This window comes from Bombus vosnesenskii, unplaced genomic scaffold (genome assembly GCF_011952255.1).
Source record: "Bombus vosnesenskii isolate JDL3184/JDL3185 unplaced genomic scaffold, Bvos_JDL3184-5_v1.1 scf7180000013319, whole genome shotgun sequence".
Classification (NCBI taxonomy): Eukaryota; Metazoa; Arthropoda; class Insecta; order Hymenoptera; family Apidae; genus Bombus; species Bombus vosnesenskii.
Genome location: NW_022882964.1, coordinates 789,545 through 816,618, shown reverse-complemented (window position 1 = coordinate 816,618; position 27,074 = coordinate 789,545). Strand labels below are relative to the sequence as shown.

General features: G+C 50.9%; 1 protein-coding gene across 1 annotated transcript in view; it reads right to left on the bottom strand.

The window, feature by feature from the left end:
• LOC117235720 overlaps positions 1-26,472 on the bottom strand; it is a 46,145-nt gene extending 19,673 nt beyond the window's left edge. The window contains exons 1-7 of the mRNA XM_033498017.1: positions 26,122-26,472; positions 23,906-24,798; positions 23,549-23,805; positions 22,825-23,465; positions 22,537-22,728; positions 21,763-22,447; positions 21,568-21,664 (exon numbers count right to left, since the gene is read on the bottom strand). Coding sequence (XP_033353908.1) covers positions 21,568-21,664; positions 21,763-22,447; positions 22,537-22,728; positions 22,825-23,465; positions 23,549-23,805; positions 23,906-24,689 — 2,656 coding nt within the window. The 5' untranslated portion in view covers positions 24,690-24,798; positions 26,122-26,472. The remainder of the gene's footprint in view (positions 1-21,567; positions 21,665-21,762; positions 22,448-22,536; positions 22,729-22,824; positions 23,466-23,548; positions 23,806-23,905; positions 24,799-26,121) is intronic.
• Between the last annotated feature and the right edge of the window lie 602 nt (positions 26,473-27,074).

The following is a 27,074-nucleotide window of genomic DNA, read 5'->3' as shown; positions in this document are numbered from 1 at the left end:
CCGGTCTTTTTTCACCTGACAGCAACTACGCTTCCTACATACGCTTTTCTCGAACCAGCCACGGAGGAAAAAAGGAGAAGGAAACGTCGGTCCATTCGACGAGATTAACTTCTCCGCGCAGATGAAACGTCGAGAACTTGCGAATCTCTTCCGTCCGCTCGAGACGAACGATGTTCTTCCCTCGTTTTCCTTCCGGAGGAGAGAACCATCTTTCCATCGGCTACGCGACGTCTACGCTGGCGACCATTTCCGTTCGAGTTCCGTCGCTTTTCTTCGCTTTCTCCGTTGTTCGCGCTCGCTCCGCTCTCCCCTGCACGCGCCTCGCGCGGGTTTCCTCGTTCGCGGCGTGGCTGGTCGACGGCCACCGCCGAGGAACGAGGCGGACGGAGATTTAAAAGCCGCGCATTTTCCGCAAAAAGAACGCCTCGGTTGGTTAAAGCGAGGGGAAGAGGACGTTCGCGATTCTTTTCAAGCGCGAAGATAGAGACGCTTCGTTGGTTCGCTGACGGAAAGGAAGGAGAAATAGCAGAGAGGGACCCAGAGAAGGAACGCTTTTTAATCGCTCGTCGCTCGGAAAACACGTTTATCCGGAAATCCTTGCCACCGAAAACGAATCCTTCAAGCGCGCGTCGAGAAATCTGCTTTTCTACGTGCGTAAATTTCGCGCGTGAATCTCGTTCCCACGCGACCCTGTGAAAATGCCGGGTCTTTCGCGGCGAAACACAGCGGACGACTCGAAATGGCGCGGACAAGGCGGAGAGAAAAGGAGGTTTCGGTGAAAAGGACGACGACGATCGCAGGTGGATTCGACGAACCGGAAGGGAACGGAAGGGAAGGGAATAGGAGAAGCCGGAATAATCGTGGTCGATGCGCGGCAAGTAATCGGTAGCCTCGTTACCAGCTGCCGGCTCGTTAATTAACCGCGATTACGGGGGCGGTGGTGCGTGCGAGCGAACAGGCGGCGCTCGCTTCTCCGCGCGCTGCTACATCTCCCACTCCCTCCCCCTTCGCTCGTTACACACTCTCGACACTTGCCGCGCGCGCCACGAGCTTCCATCCGAACGATCGTCCGCCCGTGAAATCGTTACGATTTCGTGCATCGTGTCCCGGCGCCCGTCTCTCTCCGTCTTCCTCTTGCCACGCTTTTCGCACCGTTACTCCATCCGATACTCCGACGCGCCGGCCGTATGGCGCACGTTACAACGCGTTTTAGAAAGTTGCACGCGTCGTCGACGGACACGCGCATCGCGGCTAATTTATGCGGGTCAACGCGCGCGGACAAAGGCGACGTCGTCGTTCGCGTTCGACGAGACGGTCGGAGTCGCGTCGTCGTCCCACCACGGTATGCGAAGGCAGCAACGAGCAACCGTTAACTCACGACCTATTCTTTAGCGTGCGTTTCGGTCGCCCTACGTGCGAGCTTACCTGAAACAGACGAGAAGAGAAGCCTGTTGAAAATGCGATCGCCCGATTAATCGGTGAGAGCGGAAGCGTGCGTTAACGAACCTGGCTGTTTATACGCAGCGGCGCCAGTTAAGCGGAATCGACGAATCGTATTTGCGAATCGAGATCGTGGACGAGAAAAAATAAAGAAAAAGAGAAAAAAGGAAGGAAGAGGGAAAAGAAAAGAAGCGGTTGCGCGATCGCGAAACCTAATTTCTCGGTATCTCGTTGTTCGTTCTCCTCGCTTTCTCCAAGAGCGGTACGCGCGACGTCGCGCGAACGGAATACGACGTAGGGGACCGACGAGCAGCATCGAAGTGGCTGGTGAAACGCGGTATTCGTCGAGCGAGCCACGCAGGACGTAAATAGGCTGCAGCGTAATTCGTATCACGCGGATCGTACGCGCGTTGCGCCCAGGGTTAACCGACCGAGTCACCGAGCCACTTGACCCGCGATCGATGAAACCTCGGAATTCTCGGATGAAAAATTCCTCGTAGGTACGCGCAGTGGCGATCAAAGGGGCGAGCGCGACGTACGACGCGTCGAACGACGACCGTTCATCGGCGTAATCTCGTCTCGGTCTCGGCGAATCGATCGACTCCGTCTTCGTAGCGAAACGCGACGTTCGCACGAGCGACGATACGCGCAGGCTTTCTCCGCTTTCGGCGTTCGCCGATTCCCTCGCCGACGCTTTCGGACGTATCGACGATCGCGACGATCGAGCGTGCGCGGGACGTCGTCGTATCGGCGGTCCGGCACGGTCGCTGGCGTCGCTTTGTCGTCGGCAAATTGATTTATACGCTCCGCCTTTGACGTCGGTTCGCCGCTCCGACGACCGCGTCGAAACGGCACGTCGTCGCGATTTCCCTCCTTCTCGTCGATTCGATCGACGAATCGATCTTACGGCGATTCTACTACACCTTTCGAGCCAGGTAGGCTGGTTCACCCGTAACCGCGCGAAGAGGCGGACGAACGGCGGCGCGATGGAAGCTTAAATATCGCGGATTGCCGCGGCCGATCGAGCGGAAAGGCCAGAGGCCGATTATTCCGCTGCTTTTCATCGAAAAAGCAGTCCGGTGAATGCGCGCGCGTTGTCCGAAAGGGGGAGCGAGGATGAACGCGATACCGAGAAATTCGATGAAACAGAGGCATGCGACGGCGTGGCGAGTTACCGGGAAAGCGTTCGTAAACCGAGAGAGCCGCTCGCAAAGCCGCGGGGCCTTCCATACACCACTCTTTACGATCGATTACGGGCGGAAACGTCGAACGCGCGGCGTAAAAACAGCCGCTGTACGCGTCGAACAAGAGGATCGTCGAAATTTCGCGCGTACGCTCGCTTTCCACGGCCCACGCCACAACGCCGTTTCCAAACGAACCGAGACGAGAGGAGGCGTTAGAAAAACCGAAGCGTCGCGACGCGATTCGTTCGCTCCGGATCAACGGCGCTCGCGACTCGACCGAGTAATCTCGGTCGAACGTAGGATAACCTCGACGAGTCCGACTTGGAAACAGGAAGGCGGTTGATTATCGCGAGGTCGGCGTACTACGCGGCGGAATCGACGAGCGTTGCGGGGCAGGTATCGGGGCAGGACGCGGCGGAAGCCGTAGACCGCGAAAATGGAAAAACCAAAGGAAAGCGTAGGAGCAACGGGGCGCGTTTCAGGTTCGCAGAGAGAGAGAGGCGATTTCCGCGTCGATTCGCGACGAGAGTCGCGAGCGCGACTTAACGTCGTAGTAGCTGGAATCAATTTAGCGGATCCACGCTGCTGCGGCTGACGTTGCGAGTCGGGGGGCCTTCGACGCGCTCGTGCCAAGAAGCGGCGGCGGAGGCGACAGCTCGGTACCGAGCGACTCGCGCGCGCACACCGTGCGTACCGATACGCGAGACGAGCTGGCGCGCTGTACGCGCGATCCTGTCTCCGCGAGTCGGAGACGCGCAGCGCGAGAGGCGGAGAGGAAGAAAAACGGCGGAGACAGCGAGGCAGCGGAGGGGCGGGAGAACGCCTGCCGGATGATTACAGAGGGCGACGAGGCCAGGGAGCAAGTTTAACGGGCTGGTAAGCCGATGACTCGGAGTCATGACAACGCGTACGGCAGGGTCAACGAGTGTCAATCGAGGGCAACAGCGTCAAACGACGCCAATACGCTGTTGGGAAACAAACGTAAGCTGCCCTGCGCGTCTTTTGTCCGCCCAACTTTTTTCACGGCGAGAAAAGAGAACGTCGCGCTCACCAGCAACGAAAATAGCAGCGCGCGGATCGTCGCGAGTGTTCCGATCGTTGGTTCGTAAACGTCGTAACGTGGCGCAGCTGTCGGTGGTAGACGTCTTTGCCACTCGAACGTTCCACTCTCGTCCGGCCAACGATACGACCGTGTCTGCAATTTTTCTTCCACGAGATACGCCTGCCAACGGAAGAGAGAACGCTCTCCTCGAGAAAAGTACGAGACCGAACGTCTCGCGCTATCGGTCCACCGTTCCGCCGTGGAGAACGCGTCGTGATCGCCTTTATCGTCTTAATCGTCGTAATCCAAGATCTCGTGGTCGATCTTCGTCCGTTATTCTCTTTCGTCTTTGCAACGACGCACGCGATCCACCGAGGTCGAAAACGAACGCGCAACGTACGGAGGAATCGTCTTTCGTATTCGGGTTATGTCTCGCCCGACTCGTAGACGGACGATTCCGCGACGAGAATCGCTAATGCCGCGGCGTCGCTTCGCGATTGCCGAACGTGTCGGCAGTCAGTCGTGGATTCGACTAACCGCTGCTCTACGTACGTAGAATCGCGGACGATGTTGTTTTCGCTGTTATTTTCGTTATTAGGCGACGCGAGAAACAAAGGAGAAAAGAAGAGCGAGGCGAAAGAGAGCGCCGTTTTCGTCCAATCGTTGACAACGCGCCGGTGAAAGAAAAAGAAAAAGAAAGAAGAGAAAAGAAAACCGCGAACGGACGCAAAGTGGTTGCGGCAGCGGAGCGAAAAAGCTCGGAGAAGGCGAGCGCGTTGCGGATAACGCGATCAACGAATCGACGAGGAAGAGAGGACGCGTTTTAGCGGCGTGACGCGTTCAACGAGCGAATCTCGTTATCGTCGCGCGATCGACGTCGAACGCGTCGATCGAAAACGTTTTCTCGTTAACGACCCGGCGGTGGGCTTTCCCGTGGAAACGTTTGTACCGCGCGAGTTTGGCCAAAGAGAGCCGGTGTCCGCGCGCCGTACACGCACACGTGCCGCACGGCGGACCGACGAACCGTGCGAGTAGAACGCGCCTAGCAGAGGGTTATTAATTTCGTCGACTAGCCGGGTAATCGATCGACCACGCTGCTATAGCGGCCCCCGTACATTAAAATAATCATGGGCACGCGCGTTCCCGCCGTGTTGGAAACCGAACAGGGGAAGGAGGCTCAACATGCACGGGACCGTGCATTATTATTAATTAATCCGTTTAGGATTTATAGGACGTATCGCTGTCGTTGTCCCGTGCACAGCTTTCGGACAGGCGGTACACGGTTACCGGTAACCGTCCACCGACACGTCCGCACGGCCTCGCGCTCCGCCAAGCCTCGTCCAACCCGCTGAAACGCAGAAAATCGATCGCGCGAACCGCGTTCGAACTCTCGACTCGGTTCTCCGATCGCAACGCGCTTCGCTGCAACTCGTTAAACGGAATAAACGCGGTCGCGGATTCGCATCGCCGAACGGCGCGAAACGACGCAACGACTGGAGTCGGTCGGTAAAAGAAGCGGGGAGAGAGGATTTCAAGGTGAGAAGAGCGCCTCGACGAGATCGCGCTGGTCGGTAAGAGCCGATCGAAGCGAACGGGCCCGCTTCTAAACCAGAGGATCGGAGTACCTGTGCGCGAATCGCTGCCGCGTCGGGAAGCCGGAAACAGGTTTCTGCTGGAATTCGTTCTTGCACGGACCGTTCGACCGAGAACGGCGAACGTGCAACCGAGAGAATCTGCCCCCGTTCTTTCTTCGCTCTCGTTGCTCCGATAATCTTATCGTCGGTCGAGTCTCTCTCTCTCTCTCTCTCTGGCTGTTTCCTTGCAGCAGCCGCGAACAAACGCGCAGCGAAACTCGTCGAACGAACGGCAGGAAACGCGCGGAGGGAGCGGCAAAGTTTCGGAGAAGGCGAACGTTCGTCGTCGTCGTCGTCGTCGTCGTGCGTCGGAAGACGGTTTTGCTAGCCGTTTGCGTAGCAAGTGGAACCGATAGCATCGGCCGTGCGATACGCGCGTTGCTGCGCTCGGTTCGCGTTCTCGTCTCGAATCGAAGCGAGACGAAACGCTCCGCGGCAGAACGCAGTGGAAGCGAGACGGACGGCGCAAGGCCGAGCGAGCGTAACGGAAAGAGGCGTCGGAGACGGGGGGCAAATTTTAACGACTCTCGTTGCACTCGCAGTTGCGGCGATCCGCTGCCGGCTTAAGCAAATTACCGAGGGAATTGCGCTTCAGCCACTTTCCTTCTACTACTCGCTTATTCCGATAATTTGCTCGCCAATGACGGCGAAAAAAATCTTCGACGTTACCGACGTCGAGGTTCTCTCAACCGGAATTTATACGCGCCGCGCGTCGAATAAAATTTCCCCGACGCTACAATACTCGTGTTCCAAGTCGACCCCGCGTCGAGGATATCGCGCCGCGACGCACCGATTCCAGCGAAATCGAGGAATACGCCGCTGGTGCGAGTCCTTCGCGTGCTCCACGCGCACGTACGCGCCACGAACGTGACGAAAATTTCATCGACGGTTTGTTCCGTGGCGCGCCAGAGCGCCACACGAACCGTCCCACGAAAAGCGACGTCGACTTTATCGCGCAGCCGGACGATTTTCCAGCTAAAATTTCGCCGCTCGACTCGCGTAAACCGTTCGCAGCTTTCTCTTAACAGCGTGGAACGCGCGCGCGCGCGCGCGTGTCTGGTTGCATCACAAAAACGTACACGTGGCACCGATATATCTGGATAAAAATAAGAGCGAGCAGCGATCAAGGAGAGGAGAGGAGAGGAGAGGAGGGAGGGAAGAGAAGAGAAGTAAGAAGAGAAGTACGAAGAGAAAGAGAAACCGGTTTAATATCTTTAAAGCAAATATCGGAGATTCAACGTTCGCGGTTGCTTTCAGGTTTTACAAAGCGCGCTGATTTACCGCCAACAAATTGATTCCGTCAACGTCCCTCGCTTCTCGTTTAACTCTGTCCGAGACTCTCCGAGTCCGCGTCGCGATCAAACTCGGAGGCGAATCGTTCGCTCGTTGCTCGTTCGCGTTACGACGTTTCCCGACGAAGCCGGACAGACAGCCGGTACTCGCCGCTTTGGTCGTACGGTACCGTGCGGTGTCGCGTGTCGTTGGGCGTATCGAGTTATACCGACGGAATTAGTTTCACCGAGAGATCGTACGATCCATCCGTTAATAAATTCGCGAAACGATATCGGACCTCTTTCCGCGTCCGTGCGACGCAACGGCCGTGTAAATATCGATCGACGCGCGTGTAGCTTAGCTCGCTGGTAGACGGATATCGCGGCAAAGAGCAGGAGAACGCGTTAGTTCGCGTTTACGTTTCGCGCGACGGACGTTCCGACGATCGCGAGAACGAGCGCGGACAACGAAGCCACTCGATAGTCGTTGTCGCAATTCCACCGGTCTCTCGCCGGTTCCGCTTTGGAATATTTCGGATCGCGTTGATACGACCGTTGGCAACCGGCCACCATCGGGTCGACTGCTCGTCTTCTTACCCGTCGCGACTCGAACCGGTGGGCGAATACACCGGTCGATATCAAGATACAGCGCGGACTGGTCGAAGAAGGAAGAGCGAGAAACGGAAAACGAGTTCGCCGACTTACTTCCAACCCGACGACGATCGTTTCGTTGCCGTTGCCTCGCCGTGGTGAGACCTTTCGTTTCTCTTGCCAGCGACGCGAAAAGTTCGCGCGGCTCGTAACCGAGTCAACTCGCGCGACGAACGAATAGAACGAGTAGATCGAAGTCTACCGACGGACGATCTTTCGTAAACGTAACCGGTTCGCTATCCACTCAGCGTCCGCGTTTCTTCGCAGCGATATACCTGGTTCGTTCGCGATCGTTCGAGGAGCGAGATAATCGCAAAGCCGAGGCGGCAAAAAACTACGTGGCGGGGCTTCGAACCAGAGGGCAAACGATTATCGCGTGCGTCGCGCGCAACCAGCCACGAAAGTAGGTACCGGCGAACCAGTTGCTCGCTGGATGAGACAGCGAGGAGAAGTTGCCCGAGGGAACCGCGGGCTGCAGCTGCGACTGTCGCGAAACGCGGTTAGTCGGTCCATCGATTTTCGTTACGATCGAAAGACACGCCGAATCTTCCTTTCCCCTTTTCCCTTCCCGAGAAGCTGGTTCGAAGAAACGCGAGTTTCTACGTCGCCCTCTGACGGAAAGAGGAAAAGAGAGTAGGAAAGACCCGAAACATAGCAAACCGATACCAAGTCGATTACGTTTTACGAGCGTTCGTTTTTTCTCGCGTCCCTTTGCCGTTCGCACCGCGGTTGAAACACGGTCCGCGTTGCGACAACGCCAACGGAAGGTGGGAAACGGGCAAGAGCGGTACGCGACGCGACGCACGAGCGTTGTTTAATAATTTGAAAGGGAAGAGGGAAGGAAGATCGGGAAACGATAGGTGGAAAACGAGACGAGCGAGCACGGAACGGCAGTCGAGTATCGGCTACGGCTTGACTCGGCCGTAAGTTACCGCTTCGAGCGAAATCCTATTCGGGTTGGTGGGGTGTTCCCGTGCTCGTCGACCACCCTGTGCTCTTCCCATAGGGAGACACAATGGGCAAACACGTTGCGTCTTGTAAGCGGCTTATCGACGTGTAAATACGATCGGCGAAAGGGTAACGCTACCTACGCGACTCGCCAACCAACGCGTTTCTCGTTTTTCGAAAATCGTCCATCGAATACGAAGGACGAACAGATTCTCCGGGAAACGGGAAACGCGAAACGCCGATCCCGTAGAACGCGTTATGACACGAGATCGAGCGACCGGTGTGGATCGGCCGATCGACGACAATTTGTAATTCGATGGTGCGCCGATCGTTTGCTTCGATAGCCGCGAAAGTCGAGCGTGGCAAAGTCGCGGTAATTTCGTTTCCACCGTTTCGCTGGCCATTTTTTCGATCCATTTCGCCATCGGGCTAACTGGCGACCGGCCCATTCGGAGCATCAGGCGCGCAGGCGCGATTGAATCGTAAATTCGCGTAGTAATTGAAACGCAAACGCCGTTCGCCAGTTACGTTAATCCTATGAAATACTGCGCTCGTTGCACGACTCCGTGCCACCTCCATAACCACCGACGCCAACGGCTCTTCCACCGAAACACCCACTTCCACACCCCCACCAACCATACAGCCTCGTACGCTTCGCGGTGTTATCAACTCGCAGTGAGAAGTCAACACGCGAACCCGTCCCATAGCGGCTCGCGTGACTCTAATGATTACGAATTAGCCATAAATTGTACGATCGTGTAAAGCAGTTATAATTTATAACGGCAGCTACGACCGATGTCCGGACTTTTTCTCTTTTGCTCGGTACGAAACCACAGGCGGAAAAAAGATGCAGAAGCGACCGATACCTTTTACGGACCCTTACGGTTCGCGCTATTTATACCAGATGCCGCAACGTTGCTCCGTTTCCACGGAAATTCTCTCGTTCGCTCCTCGAACAGAGAGGCTTCTCCTCGAGAGAAAGTCGACCGTGCTCGTTCGCGCGAGTCGGTTTTCCATCTCGCTTCGAAAAGTCTCTCGCAAAAAAGGGAGAAACGTCGACGGATTAATCGAGAGGAGAACGAGGACGAGCGAGCGCGTCCGCCGACGTTCGGCAAGGATCGTCGATCGTCGGTCAACGCGCTCGGTCGTTCGAATTTTTAACTGGTCGACGATCGAGATCCGTCGGGTAAGAAGGAACGGGGGGAAAGGGTAGGAGAAAAGGCGAACAGGAGGCTCGCAAAGGGCGAAAGAAAACGCCGTGCGACCCTTCATCCCTTCTCCTTGCACCTACGCTTCGAGTATTGATCGAAATCGAAGGGGAGAGTTTCCAATGCGGGGTGGGTCATACCTAATTCATAGTCCTTGGGTTCTTGCAACCCTCGTCGGTGATTATTTCACGGCGGACGTGGGTCGAACGCACCCCGGCTATGGAACGCCACGCGGCGGTACACCGAATCCAGAAAACTCACCTTACCTCGCGCGCACTGTCCCAATACTCGAAACGACGAATCTTCCAGGTTTCCGCAAACCTACCGAACCATCTATCGTTCCTACGCGACCATTCAAATTACACGGCTGTTTTTCCACCCGGTAGTTTCGATTTTGTCCTTAACGATCGAACTAAACCACTTCTCGTGATTTTTCATCGTTTATCTAGAGCGAGTACACGCCTGTACCGCGCGTATCTACGCGTCGACGTAACTCGTCCAACCAACGAACGAGAAAGAAACGAAAATCGAGATGTCTCTGAGAGAAGCAAACTCGACGTAATATCGACGGTATTTTGGATTACATAGATTTCGAAACACCGACATCGGGGGGTGTGTACGTTCCTTCCGTGATCAGCAGCTCGGCTGGCCACGAAACTACGACGTAAAAAGCGAAAGACGTTGATAATCGAAAGCAAAGAGCTTTCCAGCTAGCGGAAAAGTAACCGCGACGCAAGGTACGCGTTTCCACGAAAAAGCACAAATCTAGATATTTTTTCAGCCGGTCGGGCCCTCGATCTCGTCCTGGCTACCTGCGTCCACTCGTAGCCGTCACTCCGTAAACGTGTACGTGAGTTATATAACAGGAAACGCTAGTGTGTCGGAGCGGCGGCACTTTACACACGCATGTTCGCGCGCTCGTGCTCGCTGTCCGTGCCTGGTCTGTCGCGTACCCGTCTCCGAAACCTTGGAAAGCAACCGCGCGAGCACACCAAGCGCCAAAAGAAAGTGGCGGATTGGACTGAAGGGAAAAACGGACAGAGAGGAACGAGCGAGACTAAGGGAGAGAGAGAGAGAGAGAGGCTCTGTTGAAAGGGAACCGCAGCGCGTTGGTAGCGGTGGTAAGCGACGCGACACGCGCGCCGTACGCCGCTACTCTCTGGTCCGAGAAAAAACAGGAAAAAAAAATAGCAGGAGCACTTTTCACCGAGCGTGCTCGAGTTCCGGCATAGAAGGTAAAACACCTAAAGGCACGTACACGGCCACCCTCGATGACGACGACGACGACGGCAACGACGACGACGATGATCCTTTGCTATGCGAATGAACGCGCGCGTGCGCTCGAAGAAGAAAAAAACCAGTTTTAAACGATACAAAAGGCGGAGGAAGAGGAAAGAGGCAGAGGAATTTTCATCTGGTCGTCGCGCGTTTCACGCGTGTTGATCCAACAGCGGCGAGACGAGAGCGACTCTTCGAGTCTATCGAACGTGTAACGCGCGACGCAGAGCGAACGAGACTCTGGCAAAGTTACGGCGACGGGGAGACGACGACACAAAGAAGAGAAAGGAAGGCCGAAAGGCGGGAGAAAGATCGACGACGAACGCCGAACGCCTCTTATAAATACGCTAAATGTCGAGGGTACAAAGGATACGCGAGAAACGTGGCAAGGGTTGAAACGAGTCACGAGGAGAACGAGCACAGCGCGATGGTCCAAGGAAATAGAAAGGGAAGGAAGCAAAGAGAGAGAGAGTGGGGGAGAGGGATTGGCGAGCAAGCTCGAGGAAAAGAGAGGAAGAGCAGGAAAGGGGTAGAATAGAAACACAAAGGGTTATTTTAACAGCCCTTTGTCGAGCGTGGCGGAACGGAAAGAAGAAAAAGTAACGCCGTTGCCTTGCAATTATTTAGTGGACTGTGGAGCGACCGAGAGGCCAAGCACCGGAGAAAAGGGAAGCGCGAACGGTTACAACGGGCAAGAGGGAAGAAGGTAGCGGGCGAAGCGATTTTCTGCGAGAGCTGGCAGCGGGTAAAGGTACGAGAATAAACGCGAATAAACTCCGACGAACGCGAATAAACGACCGCGAGTGAAATTTTCGCGGAACGATCGGATCAGAGGAGAGGAGCGAAGGCTGGCGCGAATTCGGGACGAGCAACGACGGAAGAAGAAAAATTGCACGGAGAATCGAAAGACGAGAGAGAAGAAGGTAATGGACTTTATCGGACCGGTAGGTGGTCGACCTTCCGTTTTTTCCTCTTCTCCCGTTCCTTCTTCAACCACCTGAGCGCGACTCTCTCCCCCCACCGTCCGCGGACCCTCCTTAATTGTCTTCCACTCGTTTTTACGCCCGTTCCACTTCGTTACGGTCTGAGTAGCGAGGAGGCCTTGCGAGACATTTACAGTGCCGCACGGGTGGCCTGGATAAAAACAGGCAGAAACCAACAGGATGAAAGAAAAAAAGACGAAAGAAAGAAGAAAAAAAAAAAGAAGGAAACAAACGGAACGTTTGGGCGCGTATATCGCGAACGTCGCGAGACACCGGCCACAACCTTATCGATCAAGTCGATTCTCGCGTTCGTTATCCTCGGGCTAGCCCGTCGCTCTCGCTTATTCGCGATCGCACCTACGTACCACGATTTATTCGCCGCATGTACGAACGCGGCCAGGACGAGAGAGGGCGCGCCACGGCAAATCACGAACAAACGGTTTTAACGAGCGTGACTTTCGAATTCGTTACAAAGTGTTTGATTTAACAACGAGAATCCGGTCGAGTTCGCGCGTTATTTAGCGTGGTTGTAGCAGCGCGTTGCTAACGCTCGCGTCACCAAGAGGTTACGAGAATTAGCCAAGTTAGAGGCTGTTAGGCGACCACCCGGATCGGAGATCCCATAATGGAACTGGATTTAACCCCGAGGCCTGTCAGTAGGGTTTCGCCGTAGTTTCAGACTCCCGCAGCCGGAACGTTATATGTGTTGCCTCCTCCCCCCTCTTACTCCTCGGTCACTAAACTCACCGACGAACCAACATCCACATCTATACCAACGCGACTTCTCGGAAAAGTTAATGCCGCGCGCGCCACCACTCTGCATCGCGTAACGCCGTATTTTTCAACAAATTGTCTACCAACTAACCACCGTCGAAACGTCCTCGTCGTCGCGCTCTCTACCCACCGCGACGATTACTTCGCGTCCCCTCCTTCTCTACCGATCGAACGCGTTTCCAGTGTGACGCGTTCCACGTACATTTCCAACCGTGACGTTCCAGCGTTTTTCAAACTATTCGATTTATTAACGCATCGGCGACGGCTAACGACGGCAATGCGTCCGAGAAATAAATTTACAGGTCGCTTCGGAAACTTCGCGTTAGACGTTCCACGAATCGAAAAAACTGCTTGTGTCTTTACCTTTCTCGTATGTCCCGCGATACGACCGTGTGTATACGTTAGAACCATAAGCCTCGAATTCGAAGGTCGGGCTTTGCTTCCAGCCGTAACGACAAGTTTCAGATAACTCTGTTTACGGTGGAACCAGATAATCCCTTACGGTTGATGAAATCATCATCGTGTGTCGACGGAGCGACGGTAAAATATCTTCGTCTTTCTTTGGCCTCTGCGACTCGATCGTCGCTACGGACGAACAATTCGAAGCCTTCGGACGGCTATTAAAGCCAACAGATATAAGCGACTTTACGCAAAAAAGTAATTTACGCCTTTGCCTGAAATTCCTTCGTAAAATATCAATCGGTTACGGCAGTTCGCCAGCGTGACGCTATGCGAACGTCCCGTCGCCAGAGCGTCGACGACACCGAACATCGTAGAGCAGCGACAGATCTCGTAATTCGAAATCAACCGACTTTATCGCCGATGAAAGTCGATTTTCGGTTGAAAGATCAGCGCGAAGATTCAAAAACGTTTAAACTCGAATACGGATCGAACGAAATTCGAGTGGTTTCACGACATCGTCGTGCTTTTTCGTCGTATCGTCGCAAGAGATGCTCGACGCTCGACGCTTCTGCGTTCTATGTCGTTCGTCACCGGAAGATAATTAATTTTTCGCTGGAAAAAAAGAAAGCAACTTCGACACCGGGAGACAAAGGAAGAGAGAACCGATATAAACGCGGTTGCCAGAGGCTTCGTGTGCGGTCGCCGACACGATACCCGATATCCGTCGTTCGAGCAGCGTGCAGGAATTAAAACGGACTCGTCGTCCTCGGCATTACGGATGTCTAGTCGGTTTTATCGCTTCTGACACGACGAAAGCGAATAACCAAAGGAAAGATAAAAGACGATGAAAGAAAGTGTGCTTGCACGAGCGAGCGTGATTAAGAGACGGAGGGCGAGCAAGCGAGAGAGAGAGAGAGAGAGAGGGAGAGATGACGATACGATGAAAGAGAACACGAACAGGGAACAAAGTGGAACGGGACAAGATGGGAGTAAGGTAGGGGAGGCACGAAACGATAGGCATTGAATGGTCACGCGCAAACCGATATGCAGGCTCGGTTAACGTACTTTGTTTTAATATTCGCCAATGACGCTCGACGAACGATAAAAACTACGATCTGCAATTAATAACGATCAATCATTCGACTATTTGATCGTTTTACGACTCTTGGCTCGAGCAAAGCAAACCGACGAGAACGATTCTCTCTCGTCGTTAATTTTATCGCTCCCGCATCACCCATCCATTATCTCGCGCCCATCTTTCGAAACCTGCGTGTAGCCGCGGATTCAAGATCGACCAACGAAAAGAAAGCGAGGAAAAAAGGAAGACGACGCGCCGTAAAAGTACGATACGGTTAAGCGATTTATACGGACGTTTATAGGACTCGCACGGAATATCCATGCACGACGACGGTTGCTTTCTCTCGCGACTCTGCCAGAGTACGTACGGTGGTGGCGATAACTAAAATTATACACGCGACGACCAACCGGAGGCAAAGTACGGCAAGGTAGTTAAGAAAATTGCCAGTACACTCGGCCGAGTGTGTACGGCTCTGTGGCGAACGAGTTAGAAGGCTCGCGCCTCTTTCCTTCAGCGGCCAGACCTTTTTTCCCCTTCCACGAGTCTTCGCGAGCACCGCGCGTCAATCGTGGATGCTAGAAACTTTGGTGAAAGCGACGAAACGCTGGGTGAACGAGAATCGACTCTCGCTATCGCGAAAACACTTTCGCGTAACGAGACCCGAATATCGAGTAGCCCAGATAAATAAGAGCAAACGAGAATTCCAGAAAAGAGAAATAGAACGAGCGAGCGACATAGACAAAGAAAGAGAGAGAGAAAGAGAGAGAGAGAGAGAAAGAAAGGTGGAGACGACAAAGGAAAGGTGGCTGAAAAAAATATACCTGGATAATAATAAGGATGTCCGGCGTGCGAAGGATGCACGAGTGGATGCGGCGCCCGGAAGTCCATTCTGGCTGATGTCGTACAAGAGCTTCGCTGACAGCGTAGACTCGAGGGAAATGCACGCGATGCTGCGAAGCTAGCAGGAAACTATGGCAGGAGGCCGTTTTTTCTTCGTGACCTCCTTTAATCGATCGAACTGCATTTTTTTACATCCACCACTCGTCGATCCATCGATCCTCGATCGACGCATGCATTCCACGCACTTATCCCTTTATTACGGCACACCAGCTTCTCTCTCGCGAAAAGGCTTTCCGCGATAGTTAAAAATAAATCACCGATCGATCAAGCGCTTAGCCGCGAGTCGAGAATAGGACGATCAACGACGAAGCGGACACGGCCCGACGAGAAACGTAGCTACTTCGCTATGAATCGGCGTGGTTCCACTTTCCAAACGGTTCGCAACGCGCGGTAACGCTACTCGACCGGTATCATCGTTCATCGCGCATACTCTCGCCGCTCTTGTTCGACGTCGACGCGTGATTTACAGCTTCCGAACGGATCGCGCTACCGTGCGCAATTCGCACATTCGACGCGACCGCGCGAGATAGAGTTTCGCTCTTCTTTCAGAATCGCGTTCCTGCGTTAACGTTATTACGCTTCGATAACGGCTATCGAACGGTACAAGAACGATCGAATCGCCACGCGCTGTTTCGTTGGCCGTAGACCGACGCGAGAACGTTACGGAGCAAGAAAGTTGCTACTCGTACCGCACTCCACTCGTGACTGGCAGCAGCGAACACCTACGCACGAGAAACACCACGCTCGCGCGCGCGATCTATCGTTGAACCAAGTACACACACACACACGCGCGCGCGCGCGCGCGCGGAAAGAGTGTGAGAGAGATACGGGCGATGGTGGAGTTCCGCGCACTAATCACCACTTAATTGGCCGAGACCGACGCGGCAGGTCGTGCCATTACGGCTAATTGACTGAATGCTTCGGCGCTACCGCCAGACGGCCAGGATATATTTTCACGCGCGCGCCTCGCAGCCAACCGAGGCCGAGCGTACACAGCCAAGAGGAACGGAGACAGGGACAGACAGGCGAGAAAGAGGAGAATTAGTGCTGCGAAAGGGAGGGGGAAGTTCGAATCAGCCGAGAGTATAGGAGACGCTTTTAAAACGCGTCGGTATCGCTGTCTTTTGTTCGCGACACGCGTTGCGCGTGCGCTCGCGTCTTCTACCGACCAACGGACCGATAGACGGACAGACCGATCGACCGAATAAACGAGCAATCGCGACAGACCGGTTATACACTGTGACGGACAAAATCCATCGTTAACGAGTCACTCGTTCTCTCTCTCTTTCCCTCACGTGGTCCCCGAGAACGAATCGACCACCCTGAAACGACACCAACGGTGGCTGGTACTCGACTAAAGAGCCGAGTCGCGCGTTCGACGCGCTTCGTTCGCCTTCGTGTCCCTTTCGCCCCTCCACCGTGCCAACGCGATCGTACAGATACCACCGTGCGCTCCGAGCAAGATCGTCCGATCCGTTCGAGCGAGAGTAGAATACGAGCGTGCGACAAGCCAGACTACGCCTGCTTTTCGGCCAATGGAACCCGTCGCGCGTTATTACACGCGTCTTCGCCAGTCGTTTCACGAGCCGGCCGGTAATCCTTTCTTCTCTTTTCGTCGACTACACATCCCTGGGTATCGCTCGACTCGCGTACACAACTTTCACCGAACAATCGTGTCGTGGTTCCGAAATAATTTTTCGCGCGACACCTACCGCGACTAACGTTTCTCCCACTTAATTCGCACGAAGCTCGAGCGAGGATCTCGAATCGTACGATCGCCAACGATCTCGTCGCGTCTTTTTCCCGCTCTAACGACACAGCGACCTTTTTTTCAGCGACAGTTTCGAAAGGAAAAAAGAGTTCGGAAAATGGCACGATAAAAACGAAAAATCATAAGACGACGAGGAAGAAGACGAAGTAAGGGAAAGAGACGAAACGGAGCGTATTTGGGAACGTCGACTACGTTCCGTTTCCTCTCTTCCCTGCCGCCTGCGTAATCATACACCCGCTCGCTGCCTCGTGGTAATAGGCGAGAAGAGGGCATGTATACGGAGCAAGATCCTGCTATCTCTCTCCCACTTTGTAAGCCATCTGGCGCTGAAGCGGCACGCGCTGTGAAACCAGCAAGCCGCTCGGTTTCCTCCCCTTCCATCTCCTAGCCACCGATCTACGTTTCTCTCTCCCCTTCAGCCCTCGCACTCACTCACTCACTCACTCTCTCTCTCTCTCTCTTTCTGCCGTCCGCTCGCGCCAACCCCCATTCAAATCCAGCTACTTGCTTCGGTCTGACCATACCACGACCGTCATCCCTTCCTTGCTCTTTCAACGCGAGAGAGCCACGCGTTAGACGAGCGAGACTCTATAAACGCAAGAGGCGAGAACGAAATGGCCGATAAACGGAACCGACCGCGGAACAAAGTCGAGCATATCACGATCACCTAGTCGTTGACTTTGTAAGTAGTTCCACCGTTTCGATATCCGATGCGACGCCATCGTGATTATCGCGATGTCTCGACTCTGAATAACGCGCGAACCTATCTCACGAGAGAAAAATCGCACGACGAGCGTCTTTCAACTTTTATCGAACCCGGCGAGACAATGGCAAGTTGGTTCGAAACAAATCCGGTTTAGACGCGCAGCGAATTCGCGATCAACCTGTTAATCGAATTACAGATGCGTTCGTAAAACGACTCGATCAATTCCACCTCTTTGCTCGCAGGCTCTCGAATCGAAAATCGTACCCGACTGTGGCAGCGAGCGATCGACAACGAACGGATCATCGATAGACAAAATCGATCTATCGTGAAACCGTGTTACGTAAGACGCGCGATCGATGCGAGTTTGCTACCGCGAAGCGACGCAAAACACGAAACGAGGCAGAGTCCGATTGGCAGAAAGAGAAGAACGTAATAATCGAAGGATCGATACGTCTATTAAAGTTTATTATCGACCTAACAACCGCCGGACCGTATTCTTTCGAATCGTTTCTAAATTAAATCTTCGGCGAATTAAAACGTATTCGCGAACAAGTAAGTAAGAACGGCAGTGGTGTTTGTGGTGGCATCGCGAATACCAGCAGGGCGAGATAAGAAGAAGCGAGTTTCTCGAATATAATTCGAGGTGGGACAAAGTTGCGCGTACAGCGCGACGCTGTATCAACGTCGACGTCGGCGTAGACGTTCGCTAATTGGTAAGAGGCTGGTTGGCAGGCGAAGGAGAAGTTGAAACGCGATAGGCGTCGCGCGGCCGAAATATGTAGGTACGCGTAGCGGCGAGAACCGCTCGTACGCGCGAGACGAGGGAAAAAGACAAGAGGCCACGAGCCACGAGATCGGCGGCGAGGAAGACGGAAAGACGGTATGCGAGCGACGGCAAAGTTAGATGCCCGAGTCAGAGAACCCAACAGGCGGCTGTCTGTCGAGCAAAATCAATGCGTGCCGGCGACAGGGAACTTCCCCCGAGTCCCCCCGCTCGCGCTTCTTCTTCCCTCGTGGCACGCCATCCTCTTCCACCTCTGCTCGTGCCGTGACCAACCCTCTTCGCTCGCGTATCCTTCTCTCGCTGCCTTTCTCTCTCTCTCTCTCTCTCTCGCTCGCTCTCTCGCTCTCTCTTCTCTTTCTGCCTTTAGTTCGTTCCCTGCTGCGAATCTCCGGATATACAAACACGGTTGGTCATGCTCACCCTCGCTTCAATCCAATACGCTCGCGTTCGCATTCGCGTTACGGTTCCAGTTCCCTTTCTCATTTCCCACTTCTCCTTTCCCCTTCCCGTTCACCTTCGCCGTTACCCTCCGAAGACGTCGCTAACTCCCCCGGGGCTAATAAGCTCTACTATTTTTATCGAGGTTTTCACCTTGAACGAACTTGACGCATCTTGGCATTTGTATCGCCTGCCTGATTTCTAGGCATAACCTAGCGTCTAGCCTCCTACGAGGACACTTTTTGCGCCATGAAGCGCTAGGAAGAAGAAGATCTTTCGAAAAAGCCACAAAATTCCGAGATGAGCTTAGAAAAAGGAATTCTACGTTATTTTGCGTCGGTAAACGGAGAAGTACGGAACCAGGAGAGGGGGGGGGGGGACAGAGAGAGAAGAGAGCGCGAGCAGAGCGTTACTCGAAATAAAACTAGCTGGCCGCAAGAGGTGGGCGAAACTACTCCCACGCCAGTCGGTGGTTAATTATTAACACGGGCCGACAGAGGGACCGTGCGCAGCGCGTTAAGAGGGCGCGTGTGAAGTAACGCGCTGATATATAGCTGCGTGGCGTCAACCCGATTAAGACGACCGACTTTGCGAAATCGACGCAACATCCAGCAGCGGAAACGCCGTAGCTTCTCCGATCGATCTCTACGTTCGAGAATTCTTCTCGGTAGAGGTAAGCGTGGAAACGCGCGAAGAGCGCGAACGTCGTTAAAAAGTACACAGGCGCGTATGATTTAAGAGGAAGAAAAGCGGGACCGCTTGAATCGAGACTTGGCAGCGATTTGGCGGTGGAGAATGTGCGCCAAAATCGAGCCTTTTGGCTGCGCGCCTGCCGAGAATACGTGAGCAACCCCGATGTAGAACTTCGAGCGACAAGGAGCGAGAAAAGCAGTCGATAACGTTGATATCGATTCCCAAAGGAAGAGGAAAACGAGCACTTTGCCTCTCTCCCTCTGATTGCACTCCTAGTAGCGAGAGAGCAAAGGAAGGTCGTAAAGGATAGAACTTCCCTATATACATATACGTACACGTACACGTACGCGTACGCGTATAATACAGGCGCGAATACACACGAGCCTAGCCCCCTTTTAGTCCGCGTGTCTCTTTCCCGTGTCCGCGCTTTATTTCCCCTCTCTGTACACGACGGTATAAGTAGACGACGATGTCCTGCCTCTGTACGCTTTCCAGGACAGGAGAGTCGTGTTGACGAGAAACGACAAGGCTGGTTTCCTAATTCGAATTTAGGTGTTGGGCGGGTTGGCAAGTGGGCGCAATGCGGTGTCGCGCTGCGGGCATTTGCTCTTTCTCCTTCGATCCTTCCTTCCTTCCTTCCTTCCTTCCTTCTACTTCCCCATCGCACCCTCCTTCCTGCTTTCGCTCTCCTTCGCTTACCCCCCTGTCACTGTCAGCCAGCACTACTACCCTGTCTACCAAACCACCGCGTTAAGTCTCTCTAACGTCTCCAACCACCTACTTCCTCTAAGCCAGATCGACCGACCTTAATCGACCTTTTCATCTCGGTGATCGTGTTTCGTTTGAAAGCTATTTTCTTTCCAACTTGTAACCTCTGTATTTACGCTGCAATTAGTTTACTTCTGCGGTTCATCGAAACGTTTAACCGTAAACCGTATCGTGACGTACGATCGAATCTCTCAGTGGCTTTATCCCGACTATCTGTCGCGATCTGTATAATTTATCGTTGAAAGAAATAAACGACAAATCGTCCGGTCAAATAATTAACGGGGAAATTGAGCGAATTTTGTTTTCCTGATAACCTCGAATACGTTTGTTTCGTCGGGTAAACGAATCGCACGAAGAATATTATTTATGATCGTCGGTGCGATATTTTCACGGTTTCGCCGCTTTCTAACGCGCTTGTATCGAAAACAAAATTTGTTTCCAGCCTCTCGTCGAGAATTTTACGACTGCTAAATAGCAGGTCCGCGCGATGCTGCTCTACACGATCGTCGACGCGAACTCGACGAAACTTACCTTGTGGTATGAAAGCGTGTACACGTTTGGCAAGTCAGAACGATAAAAAGAAAGGAAAGCGGAAAAGGTGTTATGGACTAAGAGTAGCGAAGATGGAAAGTAGCTTGCCTGGGCGAGCTATTGTTCTTTGAGAAAACATGCGAACCGCGAATGCTTAAACGTTTTAGAAATTTACCGAACAACCACGTGAAAATTTCATTGGGAAGCTTTCTAGCGACTTGAAGAGCCGAGATGCTGGTTGCATGAACGGAGAAGGGAAAAAGCTTCAGCGAATTATACGTCGATGTAAACATTTTCTTGGATGTAAGATCGAAGTAAATGAACAAAAACGGGATAAAGTGCAAAGGGAAGAAAAAGAAGAAGAAAGAAAGAAAGACCATCTTCTTAGGTGATTCGCAACTGTTAGATTTTTTAAGAGCTTTCTCATCCATTCGCCCCCTATTTTTATCCTTTTCATCGCACCGACCACTCTCGCATCTTCGATACGTCGTCTCTTCGTTCAAGCACGTACATACATCCATGTATACGTATATTCTTTATCTCTTGAAACTAAATCTGTGCGAAAATACATTCGTTATCTCGACTTTAACGAAATAGCATCGTTCGATAAAGGAAAAAAGTCCAAGTGCAATGGTTAAAAGAAAGAGTAAAAGAATAGCAAAAGAAAACATACGTACACATACAGCGACGTAAAATCTAACGTATTCGTCTCAAGTAACTCTGAAGTGAATGCTTACGCAGGAGATAGCGTTCCAACGTAAACCGATAACCTTAGCGTGTCTGGCAAATGTTTGACCACATACATAATATTTTTCGTTATCTAAGACACTTGTATACTTAATCTTGCTATGTATGTATAAGCATGCATATATGGGATTATAAACGAAGAAAAAAAAGTCGACTAAATAAGAAGCGTCTCGGATTTCTCGATGTATACGTTCCATTGCTTCCCCTTTCCCTTTAAATGAGAAATTCAACTAAAAGTTTGCAACGCAGAGATCGCCGTCTATATTTTCTTCGATTAAAACTTCCCTTACGAACATGTTATACGCGCAACGTGGACAGAGAACATTTTCCACTTACCTTGTTCTTTTTCTGGAACTTTCACCGGAACCTTCTTATCCGGTGCCTTCGGTGAACAGTTTTTCCGTGCTGGTTTAACCGTTAACGTCGGTGGCACCTACGGAATATATACGAACGTTCAAAGCGTATTAATAAATTATTCATCCAGTGACACGTATCCAGCTTAGAAACCATAGTTATCGGAAAATGACTCACCACCTTCTCGGATCTTTCACCGGATGGCAATCTCGCGACAGCTGCGTCAGGGCTATCTTCCGGCGGTGGAGGTTGCACTATCCAATTGTATTCGCGTTTTTCAACGGGTAGGCCCCATCGTTCGTATTCGAGGCTTTGTGTGCGCAATGTTTCGTAACAGTCTAAACAGACCACTGCGAAATCTCCGTTTTCCAATAACAGGCTCTTTTCAGGTTGTCTGTGATATCTCAGGAAAGGAAAGTCCTTCACGAGTAACGCTCTGACGCGTTTCCTATACGTCGTAATACCACAAACGTAACAGCAGTAATCATGCGTGTTGTATTGCCTTTCCGCGGCATTCGCTTGTTGACCACTCGGAAGAGATTCGTAACGACGCCACTGCGCCAACAGAGAATGATAACAGAATGTGCATACTAGCGCGGAACCGTCTTCCCTAAGTTGCTCGGCGTTCGGCGGAGACTGATGACGCAGTAATTCAGGGAAAAACGGTGCGTTACGACCCTGAGGCCGACCATACAACACTCTTGCGAGGGTTAAATCACTATGCAAGCCACACAAGAAACAATATATAGAACTGCTCGATGTGCCTGGGTTACTACCGAACGTTCGATCCGAACTAGAACTCGGTGGGGTGGCGATTGATCGATTCACGTCGCCGTTTGGATGTGGACTAGGAATATCATACCTAAAAGACGACGATAATAAAGATTCGAGAGAAAAACGGCGAATACCATGAAAAGGTTGTCGAAAGATTTTACTTGTACAGCGACTAACCTGCGACGTTCTAAAGGAACTCGTTCAGCATCCATACTTTCCCATTGTTGGGCGAGATGATTCACGCAGTGAGTACAAGCTAACACCCTACCGTGACTATCCATACAGGCATTTTCCGATGTACGTGCCATTCCCCTTAAACATGGAAAATGCATAGCGTGCGAATTCATTCCTTCCGGACTCGTAGACAACCTTTCAACGACAAACAAACGTAACGATTAATACCCATACAAACAATGAACGATCAACGTACGTAACAAAGAATAACGGCAACTCTGAAAATCGTACCATTTCATGTGAGAACGAGGATACAATCTCTCACAAATATAGCACCTATAGTTTTGGCCGAGAGCAACGGTCCCATTTTCGGCGGGCCCGTTGTTCGGAGAGTTTCGTTGCCCAGGGGTGGATCCTTTTATCGTTGCGCTACGTTGTCTGTTCGTGGCAACGCTCGATTTGTTCAAATCGTACGGTTTGAAACGAATATCACTGCCAGCGGAATTGGCTGGGGACTTTGACACCACCGGTCTCGGAGAAGGACCCCGTTGTCGAAAATCCACCATCTGCATACACGCTTGACCCTCGCGATTTTCTTCGCTAAATAATTGCTGTCTTTCTGGCAAATGTTTGTAACAATCGGAGCATATTTGCACCATTCCCTGAGGGCTAATAGGACTAGCTCCTTTCGGAGGTCTCAGAGAATAAATAAAAGGATAGTACGTTTCCTTTTCGGGATTACGACAGCAGTAAATAAGTCTAATATTTTGCGAAGAGTAGTCAAGCGCGCAAGTGTAACAGGTAAAGGTAGTTGCTTCTATTATAGGTGCTTGCCGTTTACGAAGCGTATAATTCCGATCGCCGTGTGGAACTCCTTGGTCGGTATATTCCTTCCATTGCAATAGAAGATGATTTTGACACGCCGAACAGGCCTATAACCGAGGAAACGAATTAAATCCTAAGTACAGGAATTACACAGACGATTAACAAGAAATAACGAAGATGATAGACATACTTGTACACGCCCAGCGCTATCCATTGGTCGGCTCCTACTTGGTCTTGGATGAAGCATTAGCGAAGGAAAAAATGGCGAGGGACTGGCGGAAGGATGCGGCGGGGTTGGCAGTGGTTTTGCTGCAATGTGACTAAGTGATCCTCGCGTGAACTCATCCCCACATACGTAGCAGACTTCCGTAACCGAATTTTTATCTGGCATCGAGAGATCTAAGATATCGGTGCCGGCACTCGACGTCGATCCTCCGCTGTAAATGGCTGTAATCGTTCGATTAAAACACAATTAAATATCACGTTTACAAGTAAACAGCGAAAAATGTAATTCTTGCCTAAGTAACGAACGTAAATTAGTGCTTACGTTGAGGTTGTGGTGGTAAAGCTGGTTGCGGTGCAGGTGAACTCCTAGGTGCATGTCTTAAATCCAATGCCGCTTCGTTCGATATTCTCGAATCTTCTACAAGCTGTCGAGGACTTTGTAACCTTTGATGCGGCGATTGCAGTCTTTGATGGGGAGATTCCATTGCAAGCCTCGCTTGTTCCAAGTGTCTGTGCGTTTCTGCTGTATTAGAATGTGGTCTTGGCAGTTCAATGGAATTCGATGATGGCCTTGTCTGTTCCACTCTAGGCGATGGTGAATTTAGCGGAAGTCGCGGAGAGATTCCAATCGGTCGGTTTTCGGGTCTGAGCTGCGGAGTTTGGTCATTGGTTAAGCCCAGAACTTGAGCCGCGTATTCCCCTTGAAGAGCCATCTCAGCTCCCGTAAATGGACCACCGTCGCATCTTTTTAACCAATAAATTCGTTGACTATGTGGTCTAGCATCCTGTTCGTAACTCTCCCATTGTTGTAACAGCAAGGCGTAGCAAAGACTGCATGCCTTGACCGCTCCGCTCCTAGCTCCCTCACCACGATACCCATTAGGTGGTTCATGGGATTCAAGAAATGGAAAGTAAGGTTCGTTCGGTGCACCACCCGGACTTGGTTTCACTCTCAGCCAATATTGTTCCCCGTGGCCTATCGTACCGCAAACGAAACAAACCCTGGCACCTCCTGTATCCTCTGAGGATGAGTTCGGTTGTGGGTTTGCAAGTGATTGCCCGTCAAGTCCCGGCTCATTTTTCACATATAGATTACCTTCCATCATGTCAGGAAACCATTGGGTCTCTTCAATGCCCTCTTATATATCTCTGTTTGGCACACATATACGATCACAAGTTACAATAACCGACAAAATTTTTGAATTTTGCAAATATCTGTAAAATAAAAATACATCTTGTTAGTCTATAACCTTTTTTTATTATTATTATTATTATTAGTATTATTACTATTGCTATTACTATTACTATTACCGTTACTGTTACCGTTACTACTATATGTCTGAAATGAAAAGCATAATAGCAACGATTCGTACAACTGATGCCTCGTATGAAATATAGATGATAAGGAGCATAAAAGGATGCGAGGAGTATCATTTTAAAATGCTTCGCAGGATCTGATTGTATATTAATAAGTTTATCAGAGCATAATTGTAACCCTATTCTTTATCTAGCATAGAAAAAAAATTCAGTTCTTGCGAGCACGAAGAAGCAGATTTATTTAATTACATAATATGTATTAATAACTCTGTGGATTAACCAACTGTCGTACAAACAGAATTTTACAATCGACAAAATTGACTCTTTCTTCTTCTTAATTACGTTTGATCGTAATAAGATAAGATCAACTCTGATACAGCCTTAAAACCTACGTTATTTCAATCATAACAGTATGCAAGGTGCAGAAGGGTACAAGTAAACAAAAATGTTGGAATGTATATTTGAAAGCCGTCATGATAAATCAAACTAAATTTTCCAAAATACTATATTATTGCTCAGAAAATGGTTATTTCGAACGGTAAATAGGACGTATTGTTAACCGTTGTACACTCTTATCGTTTGTGAGAAGTATTGCAACGCACGATGCTTTTAGAATACCGTAACATGTGGTATTTTTGGAGCGTTGCTACATCGACGTTTACCGACACCGACCATAGAACACTTTTTCGGATATCGGCAATAGTAAAAGAAATTAAGGGATGGCCGTTCCGTTTGTATCGTGTTTATGGTGATTTCGTATGGAATATAATTTAAGCACACAGGTAAGAATGGAACACGAGCACGGATCAAAGGTAAGCACTATCGAAGAAATCGATCGGATTATGCATTTTTCAATGACGAGAACACAGTTACCAGCAGATACAGGAAAGTTTGTGGAATATTTTTCATTTTTTTTTTTTTTGCAAACGGAAAGGAATTACGAATACGGTTAAAAATGTTTAAGGTAATGGTTGCGTACTGAATAGAACCAATTTGTATATTCGGGTTTTCGCGATTGAGATTCAGTCGAATTAAACGATGGAAAATCGGAATAATTGAAAGTAAAATTACAGGAATTTTGACGGTGAGATAAACGGAATAAATGTAGAAAAGGGATGTTGGATATCGCAGACAAGGCATCCGTGCACTCTCCTCGCTACCGAAATACGCACCCACAGGCACTTTCGTATGCACACTTTACGTTTTACATAAAACACTCACATTTTCACAGTTCGGATTGGGTAACCACCACATCGCTACTTTGTGGTGGTAATTTTGATTGGCGATACGTATTACTTAGGCGAAGCAGAGCTTCCTTATCTCGGATTCTAGTCTCTGCCATACGTGGTCGAACACCACACCGAGTTGCGGGGTGTCACCTTCGAAATAACGTTGTGCTTCGTTACACTCATATTTACATGCACAGTGTATCGTCTAACACGACCCGAACCCGTACTACACTGTCGCATACATCAAGAGTACAATAAAAGAAGTTGCTCGACTATGAAAAATACATTTTCTGATGGCACAGGACCGCGACTTTGGCTCAATTCACCGCCATGTTGCAAAATTGCGACCTGCTTCCCATGATGCCACGCAGCTTCGTCATATGACAATGCCGCTGCGTGAACCAATTGAAATGTACGACGCGTGCGCAGATATCGCACATCCTAACTCAACTGCTGCTCGGCATTATTTGGCGCCACATTAAAAATTTTTCCACTTAAACGGTGCTTTCTATCTACATATGCTCTTTGTTATCCGTTTTATTCGCATCGTAAAAATCGTTTAATCCGAATTCGATCGACTTAAACGTTAAACGTAAGAAAGATAGTTTCTCGACGAAAAGATTTTAGAAGCGTCGTTCAAATATCATGGAATTGTAGGATCTGCGAGAATCGGTGAAAATTAAAATACGAGATACAAGTTTAAATATAAATAAACGATCCAGTTGCCGATTAATCGGTGCATTAATCCTTGGATCGATATGTTTAGACTTGCAACCTGTTGTTTATTGGTTACACGTAAAGATATTTGTTTCAAAATTCATCTTTATTCCGTTTATCCGTCCGATTAAACCCACCAAAGTTTTATTTACGTGTCCGTACGTACGGTAAAACGATTAAAATGAGAAATAAAGAAGCACGAGATTAATTTTTATCTCGCGTGTAAGA